Below are 26,338 nucleotides of genomic sequence, written 5' to 3' on the forward strand. Positions count from 1 at the left end.
CACTGAAAGTGGAAGTTGGGAGCTGTGTTGTTTCCAGCTTAGAGTATGACTTTTTACTATGCAGCCACATTAGGTGCTTCAAAGCCCTACAAAGAGAAGTCTCTGAGAGTACTTTATCATGTGGGTTATTTTTGTTTTCCTGTCTTTTGTTTGAATTCTTTATAGAGCCTGTTAGTTGTCTGAGCAAAGATGGGTAACATCATCTACGACTGTTGGGTTCCTTCTCAGAGGTGTTTGGGTGGATTCTGATGTTAGTTCTTAGGAGGAAAAAAAAAGAAACGGGGTGCTGTGATCTTTATTCAAAAGCTGATAGACTAACGTGGATTTTTTATTTGCAGACATCACAGGAGGCAAAAGAATCTGCGGAAAAGAACCACTTCTTTAATGTGCCCACCTTCCTTACAGTTTCTGGCCAGCTCCACTTAGAAGCGATGGCAGGGTGAGCAATACTACAGGTTTTTGGTTTGATCTGTGATATCCTTTCATTTGGCAGTTGTGCCCCATTGTTACCCATTAGATATCTGAAACGTGCACCAGAAAGAAAATGAGCAGCAGTGCCTGGATGATGATGTGAAAGGTCAGTGTATGCAGGTGAAAGCAGAACTCCTTTTGATTCTGGTCTGTGAACTAGATTTAGTTGCTAGGTATCTGGTGTGGATTGGGAATACTGGATGCATTCTTATAGGAATGACAAGAGGTTTGTTATCAATAGTTGTAATATCTTAAATGTCTGTTTGTTGTTCTTCACATTTACTGTATCTCAGAAATTCTTTTTAACTTGAGCAATCATATTACTTTCTTCTTTTTTTTTTTTCATTCCAAACTTTATTTGTGTCTACAGTCTTCCCGTTGTGTTTCTCCTCCCTGCCTAGTTCACAATTCTTATATTTCATGGCTTTCACACTTAATGCTGTGTTCAGTCTGGCCACCAAAGAGATCACAGTTGAATAGCTAATAGTGACTTTAATTAAAAAAATAAAAAAAAAAAAATCCTTAAGCTTTGGATGTTAATGTTTCACTGAGACTGCTAGGGGTGAAAGTGTCATAATCTGTCAGAGCCACATTTCCCTTTGATGAGGGAATGTTATGCTCATCTACACCAAATTATCCCAGTAAATTAGGTTAGTTTATCAAGCAGAAGGAGTCAGAAAGCAAAGTTCTCTGAACACGTACAATGTGGGTTATCCTCAGATGTGGTGCTTCAGCCAAGTTGCTGTAAGCCAGCTGAATTGCTTGTAAAGCCTGTCACAGATCAGGTAGGTCTGTGTCTTTTTCTCAGTTGCCAAGGGGGTTTGACATGCACTTACAGGGGATACAGAGCTCTTTTTGAAGTGATTAGTTACTGTTAGGTAACTAATTAGATGCAAGTCTTCTGAAAAGAGGAATAAAACCCTACCTTTAAAAGACATGAATAGAAGTGGAACAACCTGCCTTTTCATGTAGACTCCGATGAATATTTCTGATAGTCACAGTATAACTTGTTGTCTATGCTATTCCAGTATTGAGAACCGAATAATAAATGTTTAGCTGCTTTCTGTTTAATCAGTGTTGCAGAGTGCAGTTGACTGCTGGTAAGTAAATAGTTGCTGTGAAGTTGTTCAAGTTTTGCCTGCAAATAAAAATAGCAGTTTCTTCAGAAATCTCTTTTCTGCCTTGTTTATTCTGTCTATGAGACTGTATCTCAGACCACCTAAACAGCTGGGATCTGCTAAAATACTCAAGCCAGAGGTTCTCAATGGACAGGATGTTTTTGACTTGCTCTCATGTGGTGCCCTGGCTGCTGTGACAGAAGCACAGGTCACTTGGCAGCCAAAGGCTGATGCGTCATCTCAGACATTATCTGAGGCAAGATAATGAGGTTTGTTTAACTGTAGAGTTTTGCATCCCTGAAAGAAGATGGGATGACATCCACTCATACGTGTTAGAGTTAATTGGCTTTCATGCCTTGTGACCTTTATTGAAAGACGTAATTCCACGAATCAAATAAGTGCAAAGAAAAGTATGGATTGTAATGATTAACTTGAAATACAATCTCGCCCTTGTTCATCAGTCTGTTCCCTTTAAATAGTACACAGCCTGCCCTGGGATTGAGCAGAAGGCTCAATTGGGCAAATGCGGGACCTGTCTGCTAACTACTTTTTCCATTGCTGTCATTCACGTGCACCTTGCTGTGTAAAGATGGGCAAAAAAAATCAATGCTCTTCTGAATGCAGTACATTGTATTACAGCTTTGTGTTCTTGTTTGACAGTAGCATGCTGTTCTTACAGGCATTTAAATGGATCTAGTGCTGTCTAAATTTAGATAAGTGGTTTTTATTCGTAATGGGACATAGCTGCTCTGTGAACCCACTCTTCTTATTTTTATTTTATTTAAACACAGTGGGTTTTTGAGGCCTAGAACTCAAGTGCTGTTGTATCCCTTCAGCCTTCAAAAATAGATCAAGCTCTTCTAGATGCAGAAACGTGATGCTTTGCTGTGGAATTCGGATATTAGCTATCTTAATGCAGTGAAACCCTTCAGATACTGAGAAGATTTTTATTTCTGGTTTCTTGTGCGAAGAAGGTTGGATTTTAGTCTGTGAATAGGATTCTTACACAATCAAATAATTTAAGTGCACAGTAGCAACAAAATCTGCTTGGTAAACAAACTTGTTCTCATGATGCTTTCAAAGCACAAAAACGTCAATCCTTTTCTCAAAAGTGGAAATATGGAAATACTCTGGTCCTCTTAGTAAAGCAAAGCAATCAAAACAGTGAAGAATTGTGTGTTTTAGATTTGATCCAATGAAATTTACCTTTTCTCTCAGTTGTGTTTTAACCGAGTTTATTTTTCTTTGTGCCCCAAAAATGAACTATCCTTCAGTAATTCCCTTTTGCTTAAGTAAGTTTTGACTTGCTTCAGTCATACCATTTTCAGGAACAACTGGTCCATGAGAATCTGTGGGAAGAGACCAAGGTAGAAATATTTAGGAAACAGACCCTTCCTCATCTGATCTTGGCTTGTTTCGTGCTCTGACTTACTGTGGGAAATGGTAGTGCAGAGGCAGATCCTGCCCAAATCCATTACAAACCAGGGGTGGTGCAAGACAGGTATGAGAGGAATTTTTCCATGGGGTTTTCTAGGGCACAGAAAGTCAACTGGGCAGACAGTCATGTTTGCATGGGTCTTGCTTTTAGCTTTTCAGAGCTCATGAGCAGGCTGCAAGCTGTGGTTGGAAAAGTCTGGGCAGAGGCCGTATGGGAAGACTTACCAGATGTGTCTGGATCCAAGCCTTCTGCTGTCCTTGCTGAGAGTTCATTTGCAGTCTGTGTGGTGTCGCTGTTAGGACATTGTCTGTGTTGTCCAGAGACCTGGGTGCTATTTCTGATGACAGAAGTAGAACAGTTAAGCAGTTATGACATAGGAATTTTGAACCTTTTTCTCTGAAGAAAAAGGAGAAAAGAGGAGTTCCTGTATTTATTGAGTATCTACTAAGCTGTGTATGCTTGTTATTGAAAGCAAGGTCAGAGGAGTTCGTCTTGTCTCTCGGCGTGACACGAATGGCCTAGTTGGCACAACTTCTCATTTCATTTGCAGTGACGGCATCTAGGTTGACTGCTCAGCATGTCTGAATCATTGTCAGCTGCTATAAATCTAGAGGCTGACTGAGGTCTCCAAAAAAAGTCTTTATTCATTAATACAGCTCTGTAGCCTTCTAAATCCTAAATGAGTCAGTAAACACTGTGGGTTGAGGTTTGTAGGACTATGTGTGCCCCAATATCTGGTTTAAAATGTCACTGGTTTGCTGTGAAGTCAGTGGTCTTTGTGGTATTTCCTCAACCTCCAACCCTCATGTGAGCATAAAGGCCCTTTTGGAGATTTGAACTAGGCTGGAGGGTCTGTGAGAGTTGATGATTCAAAGGCATGCTGCAGACAGCCAAAACCAACTGTTGCCAAGAAGTAAAGCTCACTGGGCTTATTTACTCATTTATTTCTCTTTTCACCCATCTGAACTTCCCACAAGATCTACCTGCTCCTCTCTTCTCGGCCTTGTTGCTAATAGCTTACATCATTGTTTTGCTCTGGTTGTCCTGGCCTCTCATTCCATGTCAGGCACTGTCTGTTCTGCCTTTTGCATTGTTAGTTTCATTGGAGCTGCTCTTCTAGATAACTCTAGAGGCTCTTCCCTCCCTAAATCTCAGAAGTTTCCTCCTTTCTTGCCCTCCCTAGCTCTATTTCTTCCCTCCTTTCAGTCCCTCAGTAGATTTCTCATCTCCTATTTATCTCGTGTTTTCCTACAAATGAGCAAAAGCCTTAGCTGCAACCTTCTAGGAGCCTACTAATACCTGCATAGAGTTGCAGGAAGACAGTCACATAATCTTTGCAGTGGTGAGTGACAGGAGGGCAGGAGAAAATGGGCATAAGTAGCAGTGAGAACTTCTGAATGTTTACAGGGGAAAAAAAATCATGAAGAGATCAGTCAAACATCAAAAAAGATTACTGAGGGAGCTTGTGCGGTTTGCATCCTCTGAGATTTTCCAAGACAGAGCAGGAGAAAGCCCAGATAACCCTGGTCTGATCTTCTTGCTGACCCTGCTTTGAGCAGGAGGTTGGACTAGTGACCTCTCAAGATCCCTGCCAGCTTGAATTGTTCTGCCATTCTAAGTTTATTCTTGACTTCTTTCCCATTTCTGTCTTTTCTGATCTGATGCACAGAATCATCTGAATGAACCATCTCTAGTTCAGCATCTCTCCCTAGCACTTGTATTTTTCTGTCTAAAGTACATTCTCAGCCTTTTGCACTGACATCTGCCTGTTAATGTCTAATTATCAAACTTGATTTAGTTGAAACATTTTTGTTCTCATCTCCTTAAACACATCTTTTTGTTTCTAAGGAATTGTGGATTTTACTGGTTTCCTTCTAATTCCAGATATTATCTGCAATCCTGCAACTGGCTTTTCTGGTTTTACAGAGACTCTAAAAAAATCTCTGTCATTCAGACCATGTTAGCTGTGTCTACCTGAGTTTGCAGAGAGGTAAAAGCGTGAATTTCCTGTTGGTTTCAGAAGATTGCACAGATTTCATTTGAACAATGTCACCATTTCACTGCTTTTCAAAGCAGTGGTGAAAGAGAGCTGTCTGTTTGGATTGATGTTCAAGAAGATACTGCAGAGCTGCAAAAAGATGCGTGTGAGGCCTTCTTCTGTAAAAGTGGCTTTTCTTTTGGCAGTCTGGCAAATGCAGCCTTAAAATTTGATTCTGAAATGACTTTATAATAAGTCATTTATAAAAGCTGGAAAAAATTGCATTGACCTCAAACAAATATTTGCTCTACATTGTACTATTTCAAATACTTTCAGATGCAGCTGCAAGAATGATGTCCAGTTGTATAGCATTCCTGTTGCTAAAAATTAACAAATAGAAGTGTAATTATTTATATTGGATCCCTAAAAAAATCTCTGACATTTCTTGTGCAGCAGTTGAGTCTGACTCACAACACAGACTCTTATAATTAGCACGCTAACTTCCATTAATTAAGCTGCCACTTAACTTGAGCTATAAAAAGCAACTGTGACATGTCTGGTTTTAATCAATTACTGCATGCTTCAGTCTGGTACATGACTGCAGCAGTGACTGTTAACAACTTTGTATCACTGGGAAGCCCAGTGCAAAAGCTCTGTAGAGTGCCTGGGGCTGCTTGGCTGGTTGGGGCTTTACATAGATACACCCTTGGTCCTTTCTACATCTCCACATTTTTGGGAGAGGAAGCAAAGGGAATGTGCTGACATGTAGCCATTCACAGCTGAGGGAACTGGGGTTGTTTGGTCTGGGGAAGAGGAGGCTGAAGGGTGACCGTATTGCTCTTATTGACCTTATTTAGCAATAGGACGAGGGGGAGTGGCCTCAAGTTGTGTCTGGGGAGATTCAGGTTGGATTTTAGGAAAAATTTCTTTGAAGGAGCTTCTGGAATGGGCTGCCTGAGAAGGTGGTGGAGTTACCATCCCTAGAGGTGTTCAAGAAGCATATAGATGTTGTACTGAGGGGCATAATTTAGTGAGGAAATACTGGTGATAAGTGTATAGTTGGACTGGATGATCTTGGAGGTCTTTTCCAACCTTGGTGATTCTGTGATTCTGTGATAATCTAGTCCAACCATCAACCAATCCAACCCATCACCTCCATGCCCACTAAATCACATCCCTCATGCCACATATCCATGGTACTTGAACACCTCCAGGGATGGTGACTCCACCACTTCCTTGGACAGCCTGTCCCAGTGCATTACTGCTCTTTTGGAGAATAAATTTTTCTTAATATCCAGCCTGAATATGCTCTGTGTTCCAAGCAGCTCCTGCTTCCCAGGGTGGATTTATGCCCCAGGAAATGGCTCCAGTATTAGGCATTAAGGCAGGCAGCTCCATCTCCTTTTGCTCTCTCAGCTTTCCTTAAAAGTCCACAAATCCAACAACAGTGTGCACATTGAAATTCTTCAAAGGTTTGCAGTTATTGCACTGAAGTAGAATATATAGAGATGGATATTTTATAGTCAACTGGAGTGTGTTGCATTTAATATAACTTTTAAAAACTATACTTAAAATAATTATTTACTTATCACTCTAGATCTCAAGGCCTTGCAAATTTTAAATAGCCTCACCCAAACTTTCAAGTGGGGCTCCAACTATGCTATTCTTTATGCAATAGTGCACCCACCAATGTGGTTTTTGGCTGCCATTCATATTTGTGGAGCTGGGAGAGCCAGTGTCCATTTGAAAAAAAGCTGACAAAAAAAAAAATCCTCTTTAAAGTTATTAAAATGCAGGTTATGGAGAACATGTGATTTTTCCACAATGGAAGAAAAAGGATTTATCACAGTTGCTTTCTTTTTTTTTTTCCCTATGGTGGTAATTTATTTTTATTGCTTAGAGTTGGAGTCACTGGGATGAATAAATTTTGAAAGAGACCTTTGGACCTTGTTTTATTTAAATGCATGATACATTTTGTATCACTTCTTTGTGGAAGGTCTCTTTTATCTGGGGCATGGAAAATTATTTGAATAAATGCTGAACTGCTTTGGTGGCTTTCATCAGCCCATCTCGAGTTATCATTGCTAATCGGTTGTTTTATTGACTCAAATTAGAAATAATAATAACAGAACTCAAACAAAACGCGAATCCACAGGGAGTAAAGTACTACAGAGACTCATAAAAGGGCAGAGGGTGCAAGCTGATGAGATCTTTGAGTCTGGGACAGAAGAGGTTGTATGGCTCCAAATAACTGCTTTGTGTCTCCCCTATTCTTCTGCCACCTGTAAACTAACAGTAGGAAGCCTAGGTGTGCAGTGAGGCTTCTTAAGGAAAATGTGGGGTGCTTTACCAGATAGTTGGAGAGTATGGGTCACATTGCTATCATTCATTTGTGCCTGGATCTCTGTCAAGCAGAGATGGGTGGTCTGGAGAGGAGCCTTGTTGCCGAAGCCAGAGCAGATGATGTGGTTGGGGAGAAGCTGCTGGTAGGACTCTGCCCTTTGGAAGTCACAGCAAGGGAAACTGCTGCGTTGCTGCTGGCTGGCTGGGGTGGAAGTCTGGCACTTCCCAATCCCTGTCTGGGAACTTAGACAATATAATTTTTTTTAATATGTGTGTTTATTTTTGACTGCCTACAGAAGGAAATACAGTCCCATCTTGTCACAGCATGAATTGGAACCGGAGCACTCAGCATCTCAGCTCTGCTGCCCAGGCCTGAGCATCACAGGCTGCTGTAAAAGCCCCTGTCAAGATGCAGTTTTTCCTCATGGGCAGGTGGAAGTGGCACGTTCTGTGAGGAATCCTTTAAAACTCCTTTTTCTGCTTCTTTTTCTGGATAAAATGCTTGTCTCCTCTCATTGACTTTTCAGCAAAACCACGAACACTTTGATTGCACAAAATCCAAACCACCAAACAACAGTAATGGGAATATTAGTTTTACACTGAGGTTAAAAAACAGATACTTCTGTCCAACTCTTAGGTTTCTCTTTAACATAGTCCACTCAGATCAAAGATGTGAAACACTGTCCCAGAGCCACAGGTTCTTTAAACTGCTGAGCACCTGTACCTACCTCCCCAGCATCTTTAGGAGCTCAGTGTTTCCAGCTCCTCTGAAAACAAGAGGCTGGAGATACTGGATTGGTAGGTTTGAATGGCTATATCTGTGCATATAGCTTCTTGTATCGGGCCACAACATCTTTCAAAATACATATTTCAACATGCCTGAATATCCCAGTTGTGCTTGGGTCAAGTGTTGCAGCCAAGTGATGGCTCCTGGCAGCAGAGCAAATCTGTCTGCTCATTTTGATGGAGCATGCAGGTTTTCCATGCTCAAAGTGAGCATGGTCGTGCTGGAACAGAGTGCAATTAAATCAAACAGCTTGCTTTAGTGATTTCTTCCCTTTCTAAAGGAAAGGACAGTGTAGTTGACAAAGCTGCACTCCTGATCTTTACAGTCGCCTTGCTCTTCTGTCTCCTCCTCTGCTGATGTTATGTGTTGTTTTACCCTTCAAGTACAACCTATTGTTTCTAGATTTTAATGTATGTCAAGGGGTGGATTCTGTGGAACATTATGAGATGGAATACATTGTTTTGAAGGGTCATTCACTGTGGCCAAAGATAAGAATTGGCACAAATCACCTTCCAGCTGAACTCCTGACCATAGACCTGGTATGTGATTGCTGAATTTTGGGTTAAGCAGGCACCTGTAGTATTTTGGGATGAGAAAGAGAGCTCTGAAGAAATAAATAGCTGCATGCTGGTGTGGTTTAGTGCTTAGCCCTGAGTCACAACAACCAGCTTCTGTCTTCAGCTGTGTCACCAGTGTGTGGTGTGACCTTGGCATAGGCTGTAAGCTGACTGCGCAGGAATTGCATCTTTTTGATTAATTGCCCTGCTCAGAGTTAGATCCCCTTGGTTCGACAGCATAAATAAGTCTTTATTACTGCAGTAACAGCATGAAGTCCTGGCTCAGAAAAAGAAGCTCAATCCATTCCTGGCTTGGGAACCATCAGCACAATTAATTATATTTGAATTGCAGTGTAAAAATTGCCAGGAAGGCAGAGATGCTCAGGCCCACAAACGTTGTGTGAGTTTAATTAAAAGGACGATTTCAAGCAGCTTTGGGCACAGATACTTTATATTTCTCCATTGATTTCTATCACTGCCTTACTAATGAATTGTCAACTAGTTTGAATGAAATGAGTTTTCATTCTGCATGCTGTAAAGTTCTTTGCATGGGAGAGAAGACTCCTTCTGTAGAGTGTTTTAGTAATGTGTAAGCTTGCAGGCGTAAAGCTTCTCCCTTCCTGGATATTTTACAGGTGGAGATCACAAACACAGCCTCCCCTAGGTGTCTTTCAGTGCAGAAGAGGGCAGTGCTCCAGCAGTGCACCCAAGCAGTGATTTCTGCTTTCAGAGGGACTCCTGTGAACCTGCACCTTGAAGATATCTGAGCTCTTGGCTGGACTGCAAGCTCAGCTTTCTGCAGGATGGGGCCCTGTATTTTGTTGGGGAATGCAGTGGGTATTCTCTTGGCCTCCTACTTAAACTCTCAGACTTGCCCAGGAAACTGGATAGAGAATATACTGTCCCAGAAGGCGAGCGATTAATTAAGCAACTCTGTGCTACCTTCTGATTTACACCCCAGCAGCATCTGGGAACTGCATAAATGCACTCGGACTTGCTGACCAGAGAGCTCTGATCTGGAGCTCTGGGTGAAGTTGGCTGTAAAGGGAATCGTATCAAAACCTCTCTTCTGTGCTTTCATAACAGATGAAAGGACAGCGAGCATTCCGGACTTTAACTGCTCTGCCTGTAGTGGATAAAGCAAAGGACTCAACAGATTGTTGTTTGTTTGTTTTGTTTTTTTTTACCTAGGCACATTTTGGAGTCTGAGCCAATATTTTCAAGCTATTTTTAAATGCTGGAGGAAATCTTGCCGAGGTTTGGGGATGTAAATGATGAATTATTGGCATAGGAGACACAGCCCTGGACTCAGGCTCCGTTGTGCTAGGTGTCAAATGCATACAGGACAAAGTGCTCTTGGTACCATAACACTGAAGCAGAACCAGCTCCAGTGTTTGTTTTCTAATGTATTTATACGTGCTTTGTATGATACTGCAGACACGTTTCTTAATAGGAGCTGAAGAACAATTTGAGGTCGGATTTGTACACCCTGTGTTTGTGTAAAGTCTTACATCCATATTGTTGCTGTATTGAGCATCTTGAATAGTCTATGAAGCTTCAGGGTTGATGTTTTTTATCCATGGAGGTGCTACTCTGTGTACTTGTTAGAGAAGATTGGTTCCAGCAGGGTGGCTCGAGCTGAGAAGAGGCTGAAATCAGTTTCTAGGAGAGCTGTTCTGCACTTGTGCTCCCCAAAATGCCTGGCACGAAGAGGCTTTATTCTAGCAGTGCAAAATCTATCTGTGGCTGTGAAGTGTTTGACCACACTTGACATCTTGGAGCAATAGTTGTTCTTATTTTTTATTTTTTCAGATGGCCTGCAGTCAGCAAGCCTCTTGGAAGATAAATAGCTAGACATCATGTTTGGGCTGCTCTGGAGTAAGAAATAAGGACAGTTCAGAGTACTCACAGTAGTCTGTATTGCTGGAGTCTGTAATCTGCTACAGTGTCCTGCACTAAATTACATGTCAGTGATTTGTGCCTCGAGAAATGTGTGTCTAGCTCCTGCTTCCCACTGCAGGCCAACCTCTGTGTCCTGTGAAGCTCCATGGCAAGTTTTTGACCAGTTCAGCCTTAAGCATTAAACCATTTTGGCTGAGTGAGTCATTGTTTTCTGTTTGTTGTTTGTATTGCTATAGCAGTTGAGACTTTTAAGCTTTGGATCCAAGACCTTGTTGTGCCAGGTGCTGTAGGAACATGGAGAGGAAAAAAAAAAGGTGGTGTGAGGAAGAACACGCATTTCTCTAGAACCTGAGACAACAGATGGCTCCAGATGGGAGAGCACAAGGAACTGATGAGGTAATACTGACCAGTGTGGTGAGCAATGGTGTTGGAATATCACTTATCCAAACATCACTGAGGTTTTTATAGACACTGTAGCAAAGGACAGTTTGAAGGAGGATGATCAAGGCAGGGCAGAAGTTCACAATAATGTCCTATCAAGCACAGGGGAAAGAGGCATGCTGAAAGGGATCCTGGATAAAAGGATTTGCTGCAAAATCTGGTGTTGGCATCAGAGATGTTGTGGTCATGTGGTCAGAGCCCGGGAGCAGGAGCTGAGGGTTCTGAAAGCAAATTGTTTCAGTTTGAATGGGGAAAGCACAGCCAGTAGGGAGAATAAGCCTGCAGGCAGGTTATGTACTTGAAATCTTGGCCAGGATCTGTTTTCTAGTATGTGTACAACTGACAGCTCAAGGAAGAAGAAAGTGCTGCTGCTTTTGATCATAACCTTTATCTGTCATGTGATAGGAGAGAACAGATAAGTGAACCAAAAACATGCATGTGCCTTTGTTTGCCACACAGTTGCCTCCTTAAAAGGTAAAGGAAAAATATAGCTTTTTAGTAGCATTTTTTTTTAAATTTCAATTTAACAAAATTAACCTGTGCAAAATCCCTAGTAAACATCCTCTTTGAGCAGAAAGCTTGCAGAAGATACAAGTCAGATGCCAAACCCTGCAGTGAACACACATTCTTTCATGGGTGTTAAACTGTGCCTGATCTCCACTGACTGTGTCCTCTTTCCCCTAAACATTGTCAACTCTTAAAAATAATGACAAATTATGTGTGTACTGAAGGGACCTGCTGCCCAGTCCATGTTTTTTTTTCTGAAAGAGCTCTGTCTCTTCCCCATTCATGGTTTGCCTCCCCTGCAGTGTGGCAGAAAAGACAGCTGCCATGGGATCTGATGGGGAAGCTGAAGATGTTCAGGAGCCCACCTTCTTGTAGCCTGCAGTATAAAAACGTTCCTAGGAGTGCAATTTCCCTACAGTTAAAGTAAGATTTGAAAAGAGCGTTGCTCTTCCTTATGAAGAACTTTTAGGAAGGGATCATCAAAAAGGCCTTTGTATCCTTTGTCATGCAACTCAACGTGACTGGAGGGGAGACACTTAGGCTTCCCAGAAGGTTGCTGGAGGAAAAACTTCATAATAGGAAATGCACTGATTACTTCAGTGTAAGATGCTATCCCAGATGTGTTCTGCAGGAACCGTGTTTAGCTGAACCATTCTCAGCTGGTTGGAAGGAGCTCAATCCATTCTCTTGAAGGGCCTTTCAGGGGTGAACTTTGATCTTGCCACTAGAGAAGACTGCAAGCTGTACACCATACATTCATCCTGCTAACACCAGTCCTGTAACATCAGCAGCAGGACTCTCTCTTCTCTGCTGTGCTTTGGGATGTCATAGCACCTAGAGATGTCAGACCTTGCAGTCTATGGATGAGGGGAGCGTGGCTGGTGTCCTCGTGCTTCTCCCTTCACCTGGTACTGCAGCATGGACTGTGGGTGTAAATGTTGTTCAGTGAAAACTGCACAGGGTTTATGCAACCTCACTTAGTCATAGGGCTGTGAATAACCCCTCTTCCCACCACACTGAAGGAATGTAGCTGCAATGTACACAGTAGCATCATTAAGCTGGTCAAAGGTAAAATGGAAACATGAGTATTTCTAGATCCTGCAAGAAAAGTGAGCTTGTGGATAGGGTTTTCTTTGCTTGTTTTGTTGGGCCTGACCTACCTGGTTCTTGCCTTTCAGGGCCTTTACCCATGTGTTCACCTTTGGTCCCACATTTCGAGCTGAGAACTCACAGAGTCGCCGGCACCTGGCAGAGTTTTACATGGTGGAGGCCGAGCTGTCCTTTACTGAAAGCCTCCAAGACATCATGCAGGTAGGCATCTCCAAGTGTTTATGCAGAACCAGTGTCCAAATTTCCTCCTCCTCCCTCAGCTGTGCTCCCTGGCCTCATCTTGAGGTCACAGTTTCTCTCTCCATGCGTGAGCCAAGGAGGGGTTGCACAGGCACATCCCAAAGTTCAGGGTTTGATCAGCAGAGGTGTGGCCACCAAGGGGATTGGGAAGGGAAGGTATAAGAAAGAACAGAGGAAAAAGCAGAAATTTCCTCTGAATGGGAGGCTGCATATAGCCAGAAGATAGATAAATGCATGTGACTGGTGCTAATGAAAGTGGCACTCTCTTCTTCAAAGCCTTCTGCATCTTTCCAGTGAATCTGAGCAGTATTTATGCAGTGGGCCCCTCATTATGCTCTTTGAAAAGAGTTCCTTGAAAACTACATTGAAATCAAAAGTAGAAACAACTGCTAACTTACATTACTCACTGAGAACTTTAGTGCAGACTGAAATCCCTACAGTCAGCTAGCTTTATATATTCCAGGTTAGATCTCTTAATCACATGATGGATGCTTATGCATCTTACTACTTTCAGCATATGAGCTATTTTGTACTCAGTGGGACTTGTGAGCAAATATCCACACATACTCTCATATAGCAGATGAGTTCTTTGGAAGGCTGTTGAGGAAATGTCCTTAATAATATAATAATAAAAATGATATTTAAAAAAAGCTTGAGGCCCTAGTTATACATGCATGAAGTAATATCCAAGTCATGTTTTTTTCAGCCTGAATCATCTGCAGTCTTCAGAGTTGGTCTGGCCTAACAGCAAAACTGTATTCCAATCTGGAGAAGAGAAGACTCCAGGGAAACCTTGTTGTGGCCTTTCAGTAGTTAAAGGGTGCTCATTAACAGCAAGGAGACTGACTTTTTAAACGGTCTGATAGTGACAAGGGAGAATGGTTTTAAACTAAAAGAGGAGAGATTTAGGTTAGATGTAAGGAGGAAATTCTTCACAGAGTGTGGGGATGCCCTGGCTCAGGCTGCCCTGATTGCTGTGGGTGCCCCATCCATGGAGGTGCTCAAGGCCAGCCTGTTTTAGAGTGTGCCAGACAGGAAGAGATTGGAACTGGTGTTCATTAAGGACCCTTTGAACCCAAGCCATTCTGTGGTTTTCTCCTGTCCTGTACAGAACTGTGCTGCTGCTTTATCTTGTATGTCTGGATGGCACTGGGCTGTGCAGAATGACCCACTGGGAATCTCTGTGCTCCATTAATAATAACCCAATTTTTCTTCTCTCTTTTTTATTTCCTCCAAAATGCCTTAGTATACTCTTAGAACATAACATACATGTCTGTTTCCATCTTACTTAGAATCACAGAATCACAGTTCATTTGGGGGATGAGCTGCTGGAGAGGAGCTCTGCAGAGAGGGACCTGGGCGTCCTGCTGGACGACAGGTTGGCCATGAGCCAGCAGTGTGCCCTCATGGCCAAAAAGGCCAGTGGCATTCTGGGGTGCATTAAAAAGAGCGTGTCCAACAGGTCGAGGGAGGTGATCCTCCCCCTCTACTCTGCCCTGGTAAGGCCTCATCTGGAGTACTGTGTCCAGTTCTGGGCTCCCCAGTACAAAAAAGACAGGGATCTCTTGGAAAGAGTCCAGCAGAGGGCCACAAAGATGGTGAAGGGCCTGGAGCATCTCCCCTGTGAAGAAAGGCTGAGTGAACTGGGTCTGTTTAGCCTTGAGAAAAGACGACTGAGAGGGGACCTGATCCAGGTTTATAAATATCTGAGGTGTGGCGGCCATAGCGGTGAGGCCAGTCTCTTTTCAGTGGTACGTGGAGACAGGACGAGGGGAAACGGACATCAGCTGCAGCATAGGAAGTTTCGCACGAATGTGCGTAAGAACTTCTTCACGGTGAGGGTGACGGAGCACTGGAACAGGCTGCCCAGGGAGGTTGTGGAGTCTCCTTCTCTGGAGATATTCAAGTCTCGCCTGGACGCCTACCTGTGCGACCTGGTGTAGAGAACCTGCTTTGGCAGGGGGGTTGGTCTCGATGATCTCTAGAGGTCCCTTCCAACCCCTACAATTCTGTGATTCTGTGATTCTGTGATAGATTGGATTCTAAAGAACCACAGTGCTCATCCAGTTCCAACCCCCTGCTATGTGCAGGTCGCCAACCAGCAGCCCAGGCTGCCCAGAGCCACATCCAGCCTGGCCTTGAATGCCTCCAGGGATGGGGCATCCACAGCCTCCTTGGGCAACCTGTTCCAGTGCTTCACCACCCTTTGTGAGAAAAACTTCCTCCTAATATCTAATCTAAACCTCCCCTTGTCCTGTCACTATCCACCCTTGTAAACAGTCATATCCCTTCCTGTTTATATGCTCCCTTCAAATAGTGGAAGGCCACAATGAGGACTCCCTGGAGCCTTCTCTTCTCCAAGCTAAACAATCCCTGTTCCCTCAGCCTTTCCATTTCTTAAGGTAATTAGGTGCTGATTGAACCCTTCACTGGTTTTGCCATACAATAAGCAAGTTCTTCTGCAGAGTGGTCTTTAAGCCTTTGAACACAGCATGAACATGTACTGTTGCAGTGAGAACTCTAATTTCTTGGCTTCAAAACTATATATGGTCAGTTTGTAGGCTTCAGATAATTAGATTTGAGAACTGTCCTGGAATGCGTAGGACCTTCACTTTGTAGAAGAAGAAAGAATTCCTCCCTTGGCTTATTTTTTATTGCTGCTAAACACCTTACAAAGTCTCAACTTGTTCTCTCCTTTTTCTCTTGCCCCAAAGTCTATGAGAATCATCCTTTCTTATACCAGAAATTCTTCTAACAGTAATGGTTTTGCATTCCCCACAGCAAGTCTACAATGCAACATGTGCTTACTTTAGTGAAGTTCTCACTTGCAGAAGTGGAGTTCCTGTTTTGTTTATTTTTAGATCATTGGGCAATCTCTTTAAGAAAAAAACACCCACACTAAAACAAACAAAAATGAAAAGACAGCTGCTCTAAAGTCTAAGTTAAGTTTCTTTTTCCCCATTTAAGTGGCCTAAATTCAGTGCTCTCTCACATATTTGCCCACTGGGCAGTTTGGCTGTTTGTCATCATCTGCAAGTTCTTTGTTTGGTAGAGAACACTCAGTTGAAAGCCTTGGGGGCTATTGACAAGAGTTAGCGTCTGAACTGCATCCTTAGATAAATAGCTGGATTGTTTAAAATTTATTTTTAAAATTGGCATTCAAGATTTGGAATGAATACCTCTAACTTTAGCAAGTTAGGGTGCTGGGAATGCTCAGCTTCTTCAGGGACACCTTGAAGTATTTGCTTATACACCATTAAAAGGTACAGAAAAACCTCGCTATAAAGAAATGCATGTTTACCATTCTCTGATGAGGCTTCAGATTTTTGCTCCCAAAGAAAAGCAGCTCTCTTTACAAAATAAAAGGAAGAACAATATTTAATAACAAAGGCACATGTACTTGGGAGCAAAGGGCCTTTTTTCCCCACTGTAATTGCACAGGGCAATGCTCAGTTATTCCTAAATTAGTAACCCAGTTCTTATGAAGTCTTAAGTGCCTTGATCACACAGTCTAAATTTCTGGTTTGTGCCAAGATGTGTTTTAGCGCTCCAAAGAAGCTTAAACTCTTGTAATACTGGTTTCATAATACTTTTTGTGGAAAGTCCCACTATGCTCAGTGTTTGGTGCCACACTGTGTGCTGAGTGGTGGGGTGATACTATTACAATTTAGTGTACTGGGTGTATGCAAGAGTTTCTATGGAGAGGCCTTTGTGGCCTCTTCCCAAAAGAGTCTAATCAAGAGGTTGAGTCAAACTGCCCCAAGGCACTCCTCCTCCAAAGCCAGTGAGAGAGAATGAGAGTTTGAGGGTCAAGTTAGAAGGTGGAAGAGGTCCAGCTCGTATTGAAGTGTCTGGTCTCACCAGTCATCTCTTCTCCAGTTCCCAAATGAGAAATCCAAGATCTCCATTCTTATTTGTGCTCTGGGATGCCTGCTACCATCTTTTCCCATTCTCTTCAGTGCTGCGTCCATCATGTCTGTAGGTTTCTGTTTTTCCTTTCAGCTGTCTTGACAGTGAAGTGGATTTTGAAGGGTCGCACTTTACTCATGGAGCCTCAAAGAGCTCATGTGATGCCATCATCATTGAATTATATCAAACGTGCATACAAAACCATGCTAAAACAACATTATTTAGACTGTAAAGATAGGAAATGCCAGGAGGAAGATTTTTTGAGAACGCTTTGGAAAGTCTGTGCATAGTGATAGTCTTAATAAAATTGGATTTTGTAAAATTGAGTCTTAGAACCACTGTCTCTCACTGCATAAGATGGAAGATATAATTTAACACAGTATTTGTGCTTTACTCTGGGTGCAGAAATATCATCTTCCTCTGGTTGTGTACTTCATCAAAACATTCATTGCTACAGCCCAGTGAAGTATTGTTATTCCCTTTTTATAGAAAGGAATTCAGGCACAAAATGAAATCAGTAGTAGCACTGATTTGGGGCACCAGTTGGAGGCTGTATCTTCAGGGTGATAGTTTCCCTTTCTAAAGTGGCATCCAACTGTCATAGCTGAACCTTTTTCTGTTTCCTGGGTTCCATCAGCAATTACTGTTTAAATTCTATGGTCAGAGAAGCAGTGGTCCAACAGACAAGTCTCCTTCTTTCCATAACAGCAGCATCTCTGCAGAGTGGGTCTAGTCTAAGAAAACCAGTACGTGACCATATAATTATGAACAGTGGGCAAGAAGGCTCACTTGGAGCTGCGTGCAAGATCTTCTTAAATGATACAGTTCCTAACTGAAGTGAGCAATCTCACATTTCTAATGCTTCTCTTCTACAAACTTTTTTGGAGAACTAATGGGTTAAAAAATGATCAGTATATCATAGCAGATGTGAAAAGGATATCCCTTGCAAGCTGCTACAGTCCTCATAAATGCTTTCTTTGCTACTGAAATTCAGCTTGCTTTCCAAAGTGATGATTTTTCAAGACTGGTGAGGGCAGCAACACTGTACAGGTATATTCTGCCTTTGCAACAAGGGTACACTGAGCACAGGTGGAGCTTTTTTTTCACCAGGTGACAGTGAAGAGTGTCTTCAGCCTACAGAAATTTAGCTCTTGGGCTGTTCAGAATATAGATGAGAGTGGAGTCTCTACAACAAGGTCAGCTGTGAGTCTGCCCTCTGTGTGTCTGTATATGTACATGCATGTGGTGTGCAAGCATGAGGGCAACAAACAATGACCAGGTTGATAAATGTTTGGTATGTACATTTACTGTGATCTACGTTGCATCAATACTCATGGCCTGGGAAAATGAGGAAACAAAAATCCTACTGTTACTGTGATTTTCTGGTAGTATGGTTGCACGACCTAATAAAAATCAGAGAGATGGTTGTTAAGTTCCACAACAGCACTGGAACAGGTTAGGACTGATGCTGCTGAACTTCTTTGAAAGGTGAGGATTAAGAGGAAAAGTGGGGAGAGGTGAGAGAAGGGAAAAATTTTACCTCACCTGCACTTCTACCAGCACATTTCCCGTATTTTCCTTATGAAGCAAGCAAACTAACAGGCTTTTGAAATCAAGAGTCCCACCTCTAAGACAGGTGGCCATCTGTGAGTCCTCTGGTGTTTTTCATGTATAAGCCTCCTATCAAACATGCTTAATTCAGGATATATTCACACACAACCACTTGATCTATCCCTCCAGCTCACGTGCTCCCTCAACTACCAAGCCAGTGGCTACAGTTCTCTACTCACTTTTCATGCATCCTGCTTTCTAGTCCTTCATTATATTATCTGCTTAAAACCGTAACTTCTGCATTGGAGCTTTTTTTTGCCTTTATTTTTCCCGTTCACTGTTTGTGCCTGGTACACATTTGGCATAAATGAGAGTGGTGAGAAAGCCAATGCATGACCCACATGTCTATCTTCTTTGCCAGGATAAAACCTCACACTCAAACCTGGAAATATTTCTCAGATTGTTTTTCCCATACCACCCACGTCTTTTTTCCACAAGAGGAAGCTGCTTATGTTGAATGCTGTGGGAACCTAATTGTTACTTTATCGCACAGCGAGGAAAAAAAGTGCTAATTAAACAACATGCTTTTCTAAAAACAGATGATACTTTCATTTTCTAGAAAGAGGAAGCTTAATGTAAAATCCCTTTGTCTCTGCAACGGTGAAACCAGATGAATTGCCAAGAAGTTCTCTAATTTCATTTGCATAAGCATTTTTCTAGCTACTTTGAAAAAAGTTCAAAGCTGCCTGTTTGGTTATTTGCCAGCAGGAATGCTGGCTTTTCATTTCCTCTGCGTTTGAGTACTAGTAGGGGTAAAATTGTTTATCTGGATATGATAATGCTGTGCCTTTATTTGGATCTTCCTTTTTTAGCGTAGAGCTCTGGTTGATGAAGAGTATGAAGGCTCTGAAGGAGTGAAGATGGTCTGTTAAACAAGCTTCTCCTGGCAGGTGGGATGCAGTGACTGTTCATCAGTCAGTGTTTCAAGCAGTTTAGAACAGGTGATCAAACATGAAAGTCTGAGCAAGATGCCTAAAAGCTAATCTTAGCTATATCACCAGCCAAGCTTCTTCTCCCTGCGTTTTGTTCCTCTTGCCCAGTATAAGTTCCTTATGGGGCAGTGACTTGCTTCTTCCTCAGACCTGCTGACAGTAAGGTTCATCTTTTCACACTTTGTCTCCCCTGGGCTTAGCAGTGTTGAGAGCCCACCGTTCATCTAGGTATCATTGGTGGATTCTTTGCCTTTGTCAGCTCTGCAGTTAATGAAACAAGTTGTTATGCTTACAGAAAACGCAGAGATGTGCCAGGACTTTCAAAATTGCTTTTTGTTGCAAAAAAAACCCCTCCATCTCAGGCCAGGGTGATGAAATGCAGCCCAGCTGCATTGCTCTGTTGCTTACAAAGATGAGAATAAGGAAAGTGATTCTAAAGAAAAGTTGGGAGTGACAGTTATCCACAGGTATCCCTGCTTCGTGCAGGCATGGGGCTGCAAGTAGTTATGGGAACTCTTATTGGCCAGCATGACAGCAAGTGTTCTGGATAGACTGCTTTGCTTAACCAAGCATGAAAATGACTCTTACAGCAGGTTGATCAAAAAGCACTGAAATCCAGCGTGGGAGCTTTTTTTTGTTGAGAATCAAAATGGCACTTGTTTCATTTAATTTCTTCATAGGTGAAGCCCTTTTTAATTGGTAAGTATATCAGTGTTGTTTAAATAATCCACAGTAGTTTAGGGGAATTAAAGCAGGTTGTTTTTTTGTTTCTCAAGCATCTCTGAATCGATGTGTACTGAGCTTTAGTTCACTGCTCATCTCTATACATGTTCTCTTTGAGTTACTGTGCTGGGTCTCTCTTAACAGGAATTTGTTGAATAGTCTGGTTCTACACAGTGTGCATTTATTTTCTTTTCCTTTAGTTCTGTCTGTTGTGACAATAAAGCAGAAGGACAGAATCGCTCATTACAGGAAAGGCATCTCACTAGTGATTTATCTGAGACCAGTCACCACAAATGGTTGTATTGTGTTCATTTGTGGTTGACCTGGGCTGCTCGTTGTGTATTTTAGTGTTTGTTTTTGTTTTTCTTTTTTTTTCCACTGGAAATAGTTGACTGAAGATGCTAAGGCCATCAGCAGACACTGAGAACCCGAAACCTGTAGCAGAAAAGCAGGTTCTAATCCACTTCAGCCAGTGAGTAAGCCTGCTAATTAGGAGCATTAGCAAGCTGGTACTCTCTTATGCAGTCTGACCATGCAAAAGCACAGAAGCTCCTTTTGTACTCTTTGGTTGATGTGTACTGTGTTTTATTTATAGTCTGAGACATCTAAGCAGTGTTAATTTTCCACGCACTTCTGTTTTCTCTGTTAGGTTATGGAACATCTTTTCAAGACAGCAACAAGCACTGTGTTCTCCAAATGCCCTCGTGATGTTGAGCTTTTTCATAAATATGTAGCTCCTGCACAGAAGGTAATAAATGTGACAGGAAACAGCTGCAACACTTTTATGCATTTGGGGGGCTCTTGACAATAGAGAGGCTTGATTTTCTTTTTATTGTGTCCTCCTGTCAATCACAGAATGTCCTGGGTTGAAAAGGACCACAATGATCATCTAGTTCCAACCCCCTGCTATGTGCAGGGTCGCCAACCAGCAGCCCAGGCTGCCCAGAGCCACATCCAGCTTGGCCTTGAATGCCTCCAGGGATGGGGCATCCACAACCTCCTTGGGCAACCTGTTCCAGTGTGTCACCATCCTCTGTGTGCGAATCTTCCTCCTAATATCTAACCTAAACCTCCCCTGTCTTGGTTTGAAACCTTAAGAACCTTAAGCCTAAGTTATTTTTCAGACCAACTTAGAGGGGACTCACAACTTTCTGTGGGTGTTGGCATTTGTGGTAGAGCTTTAGCTGTCACATCACCTTTTAGTACAGAATGACATGAAGTGGATTTTGACATATATTTAGAGCACAACACAGATCTACAAATGGGAACTTGGAGGGGGTGAGTGGTAACTTTTCTGTCTTTATTCTGGACCTGTGAACCCTTAGGAGTAGCTTTACCAATTTTTTTTTGTTTTGAACAAGGGCAGGTTGGAACAAATGCTGAAGAACAAATTTGTAACGTGAGTATTTTAATTTCAAAATGAACTGGAGGAGGGAGGCCTTTTGGGAAAAGCATTCCTATTTTGTGTGTATATATATATATGTATATATTTATTTTTTTTTTCCCCCTAACTCAATACCTTCTGAATTAATATAATGTCACCTAAAGAGCATGAACTTAAATTTCCTTTGTTCTGTTCCCTAGCTGCCCTTTCACTCCTGCATGAGACTGGCATCAAATCTATTGTCCTTTCACTTTTGCTTACCTAGACAGGATCGTCTTTCTACCAGGGCATCCTCTTTCCAGCATGCAGCTGATGAGTTGGTTTCGCTCTCCTCTGTTTCAGCTTTGGTGCTTGCTCTGTTTTCCCTCACATTTTCATAGAATCATAAAAGCATTTGAGTTGGAAGGGACCTTTAAAGGCCATCCAATCCAACTCCCTTGCAATGAACAGGGACATCTCCAGTTTGATCAAATGCTCAAAGCCCCATCCAGTCAGACCTCGAGTGGACAAGGAATTCTGCACCTCTCTGCATAACAGATCCCTTTTTATAAAAATATTTTTTGACAGAAAAACAATTTGGGTTTTTAAATATTTCCAATTACTTATGCAACTCATATTTTTTTCAGTTTCTGTATCCTAAAGAACTGAATGATTTTTGTTTCTTTCCTTGCTACCCAGAATATCTCCTCTCCTCTTCCCTTGCCAGTCTCTACAGATAGTGGTGCTCTGTCTTCATCCAATAGAACATTTGAGAGTTGCTCAGCCCAGCACTGGTTTTCCCGTTAAGCAGCTCAGCTTCTTTTTGCATCAAGATCATGAAAGATGCTCCTTGTGCATCTTATTTGCACAGACACCACAGAGGGCTTCTGTGAAGTGAATCTCTCTCCCCGTTTTGATCCTTCTCTCTTTGTACCTAACTAATATTTCCAGGAGGACAGAGTTACTCTCAGTTTCTCCCATGGAAAAAGAAATTGAGTCAACCCATCTCTCTCTCCATTTCTGCCTCTCTTCCATTACTGGCAGATCTGGGGCATTCTTAGCTTACACATCCCAGTAATGGGGTTAAACCTGTGCCTCACTTTGCCCAAACACGTAGACCAATGCATTCCTGATGTATTTTCTCCAAAAGCCTTCCATGTGTTAGTGAATCCTTGTAGCTGGATGTGAAGAGCTCATGTTCTTTAGGTAATTTGGTTTATAATTGGGTTTGGATAATGATACAGAGAGAGGAAATTATTGTGAGCAAGTTATCCTTTCTGCCTGCAGCATTTGCTTGGCATGTGGAAAACTTGTCAGCAAAAATATCTTCCATTGAGTCTTGATTTACAGTTACCAAACTTGCAGCATCTTTAACTGCACTTTTTTTCTGTTGGCATTACCATGTTTGTCAGTTCTGGTGAAAATTAGTGGGAAGTCAGATTTCAGAACTGTCATAGGAGTAGAGAAACATTGCTGCAAATAAATATTGTGATATTTGCAAAATGAAATGAAAACACTCGAGGTACAAGTCCTTTGCACACTGGGCTGTTATTTTTTCTTAGTACTGGAACAGTGGAGCTGTGTTGGATCTATGCCAGTGAAGGCATTAAAAAAATCCTCCAATTTGTATAAAGTTGGTTTTGTGCAAAACTCCCTTCTGTCTGAAATGCAGTGTTGCAACAATGCAGAAGTGTTTTGAGAGCTCAGCATTTTCACTTTGCATGTAGCTGAAGCACAGGAAAACATAGGGTTCTTGCCATATGAAATGTAAGTTTTTGGTTTCTATTCCAAGCAGCATTACTGGGAAGTCTGACATCACACCACAGGTTGGCATGGTCTTGGGGAAATGCTTCCTTAATTTTCCAGTGCAACACTTGGCCAGAACATTTAATTGTTATTCCTTTCACAGTTATCTCAAAGACTTTTTTTTTCTCTTGCAGAATTTCCTACAATGAAGCAGTGGAAATTTTGAAACAGGCTTCTCAAACTTTCACTTTTAAGCCAGAGGTAGGTAGTTGTCTGGTTGTTTGTCCCTATTGCCTGTTGGTGCACACAGCCAGTCTGAGCACTTTAGGTCTCAGGGACCTTTGCCTCTTTACTGTATGCAAGCAGTGCTAAGTGTGTTCTAGTTTCATTAACGGTCATCTTAAGAAGCTTATTTCAATAGTCTTCAAATAAAGGAATTATATTTAGGTACTTTTACAAGGGTCGATAAGTCAAAACCACATCAAAATACCATATAACATACATGTAGGTAAAGGGAATCCCTTGTCTTTCCAAAGGCTAGTTGTCATCTGGGAAAGAGAATCATGTGATAATCCTACAAACAATGTTAGATTATGACTTTTTGAAAACTGTATTTTGGCCAATTTCAAACATATATGGCAGTGTTGAGAGCATTTGTGTTTGTGCTTATCTCCAGTGTAACAATTAGTCTTAACCTCACTCTGCTATTTTAAGGAAAATAACCCTCTGCCTGAAGACATCTTCATAGCTGGTTGGGTAGCTGTCTGGTCTCTGTGAACAAGTGGGTGTCAAACCTTGAATCCTGTGTGTGAATATAGCTACAAATCATGCTAGCTGTTGCACAAATCATTATGGTTTTTGTAATGCAAAGGAGATTTATCAGCTGACTACATAAGAACAGAGATTTGAAAGGAACCACCTCAGTCAAATCTGTACTATCTAAATCTGAAACAGCAAACTCAGCATATTTTCAGATGATGAGAGCCTGCAGAATGCATTTCCCTTCTTCTTTTCCATTCCCTCTGTGTACTTTGCACATTCTGTGGTGGGCTGGACGTCTCTAGGCAAAAGCCACAGCATTTATAACACTGGAAGAAAGCAAGAAAAGCAAAGAACATTGCAAATGTCCAAAGTTTCCAATAAAAATTGTTTGATAGGATGCTGAGTTTTTTTAAATGAGAATTAATGTGTGTGACAGGACACGGCAGGGAAGAGAGCAGTCATCCTAGCAAAGCTGTTTTCTGCACACCAGAAGTAATCATAAAATGATAGAATGGTTTGGATTGGAAGGGATGTTTCATTTAGTTCCAACCCCCCTGCTATAGACACAGATATCTCCCACTAGACCAGGTTGCTCACAGCCCCATCCAGACTTGGATAGTACTGGGGTAATGCTGAAGTCAGTCTGGGCTGAGTAAGCCAATTTTGGTAGGTTCCTATTTCCCTGAAGCTATGTGGTGAGAGCTTCAAGGGGTTGGTTTGTTTGTTTTGGTTTTGTATTGTTTTCTGTTTCGATATCAGATATTTGGGCTTGATGCAAGGACGATCAGGCCCTGTTCCATGGAAGTTAAGCCATGTTATTTTCATTACTTTGCTCTGCCCTAAAACCTGTGGAACTCTGTGTACTTAGCATATTTTCCCAGTAGGTTATGTGAACTCAGAAGTTAATGTTCATGTTTTTGTGTTAGTCAAAAGCGTGCCACTCTATGCAGGGATTTTGCTTGGTATCTTGCTGCAGGTGAGGTACACAAAAGCAAGATACTAGGTCACTTTTGTTCTCTTTACAGTGGGGCTGTGACCTCCAAACAGAACATGAGAAATACCTGGTGAAGCACTGTGGTGAGGTTCCTGTATTTGTGATTAACTACCCCTACGACCTCAAACCTTTCTACATGCGGGACAATGAAGATGGACCTCAACGTACAGTGAGTCCATGGGTCACACTTCCACCTCCTTTTCATTGAGGCGTGTGTCTTAGCTTAAAAGTAAACAGAACCAGAGAATGTCCCAAGTTGGAAGGGACCCATAAAGATCATCTTGTCCAACTCAAAGATGGCTTTCTGTAGGTCCTCTAGTCTTGAAGGCCAAGGTAAGACATGGCCATCATGTAGGTAATCCTGTCCAGTCTTCTTTCTGTTACAGAAGAAATCCCAGAGCAGGAGTAGCAGGAGGAAGATACAGGAGATATGTAGCATGAAGTATTTGTTTAAATCCTTTCAGGCATATTTGCCATATTTTTTTTTTTCCCAAGTATATATCTGTACTACTAGTTAAGTGCCTAGAATTGTATGGGTTCAGGCAACCCATGATTCCCCAGTCATCCAAATCTACCGTGTAATCCTCAAATAGCACATGGACACTAGAAATAAACTTCCACAAGTTTTTTGCTTTGAAGATATGATTTTTCCAATTAAAGCAAGACCAGTCTGAATCAGTGCTTCTACTAAAAAGTGTGACTTCTACTGCCATTTAGTGCTCTTGCTTCACTTACTTTAGTTTGGTATCTGATGAGCTGTGGAAAGGTAACCCTACAGAACAAAACGGGGAAGAAAATCAGCCCTAATAGCATAGATGACAGCACTGTGTTCCTAATGCACTTCAGTACTGCCAGCTGTATTTCTGCTATGGACTGTATGGGCCGAACTTAGATTAGTTTTCTCCTTTTTAAGGTTGCAGCTGTTGATCTCCTAGTACCAGAAATAGGGGAGTTGTGTGGAGGCAGCTTGAGAGAGGAGCGACTGCCCTTCTTGGAATCACGCTTACAGAGGTACAGAAAACCTGCAGGTGCCAGGTGACCAGCCTGGCCACAAGTGTGTTCAGGCAGCCCTCGGTGCCTGCAAGGCAGGACTGGAAGGGCAACTGTTTGTCTGTTGTCTTTTACCTATTTACCTGAGTAAGCAATTGTTAACCAGAGAAGGAGGTCTTGTGCTTCTGCTGTAAACATATGAAGTGCCACTTGGCTTCAGCTCAGTGCATAAGAGGGGAGGGGAGCAGCCTTAGCTCTGTGGGGACTGCCTGAGACAGATTGTCATCAAGGCACTTCATCCTTGAGCCCTTCCTTCACAGCTTTTGTGCCTGAGAGTTGATTGTGAAGGTGAAAGTTGTGTAGCCAGAGCTTACGTACTTTTGTTATCATGTTGTGCAACGGAGGAACTGCAGCTG

At 42.1% G+C, this 26,338-nt stretch overlaps 1 protein-coding gene across 1 annotated transcript in view; it reads left to right on the plus strand.

Moving 5' to 3' along the window:
• The first annotated feature begins 233 nt into the window (after window positions 1-233).
• Window positions 234-26,338, plus strand: part of NARS2 (asparaginyl-tRNA synthetase 2, mitochondrial) — a 33,784-nt gene continuing 7,679 nt past the window's right edge. Inside the window, exons 1-7 of the mRNA XM_010706167.2 lie at window positions 234-439; window positions 12,721-12,853; window positions 20,717-20,815; window positions 21,429-21,466; window positions 23,371-23,437; window positions 24,964-25,101; window positions 25,846-25,943. Coding sequence (XP_010704469.1) covers window positions 249-439; window positions 12,721-12,853; window positions 20,717-20,815; window positions 21,429-21,466; window positions 23,371-23,437; window positions 24,964-25,101; window positions 25,846-25,943 — 764 coding nt within the window. The 5' untranslated portion in view covers window positions 234-248. The remainder of the gene's footprint in view (window positions 440-12,720; window positions 12,854-20,716; window positions 20,816-21,428; window positions 21,467-23,370; window positions 23,438-24,963; window positions 25,102-25,845; window positions 25,944-26,338) is intronic.

The sequence above is a fragment of the Meleagris gallopavo genome, chromosome 1, assembly GCF_000146605.3.
Source record: "Meleagris gallopavo isolate NT-WF06-2002-E0010 breed Aviagen turkey brand Nicholas breeding stock chromosome 1, Turkey_5.1, whole genome shotgun sequence".
In the NCBI taxonomy this organism is placed as follows: Eukaryota; Metazoa; Chordata; class Aves; order Galliformes; family Phasianidae; genus Meleagris; species Meleagris gallopavo.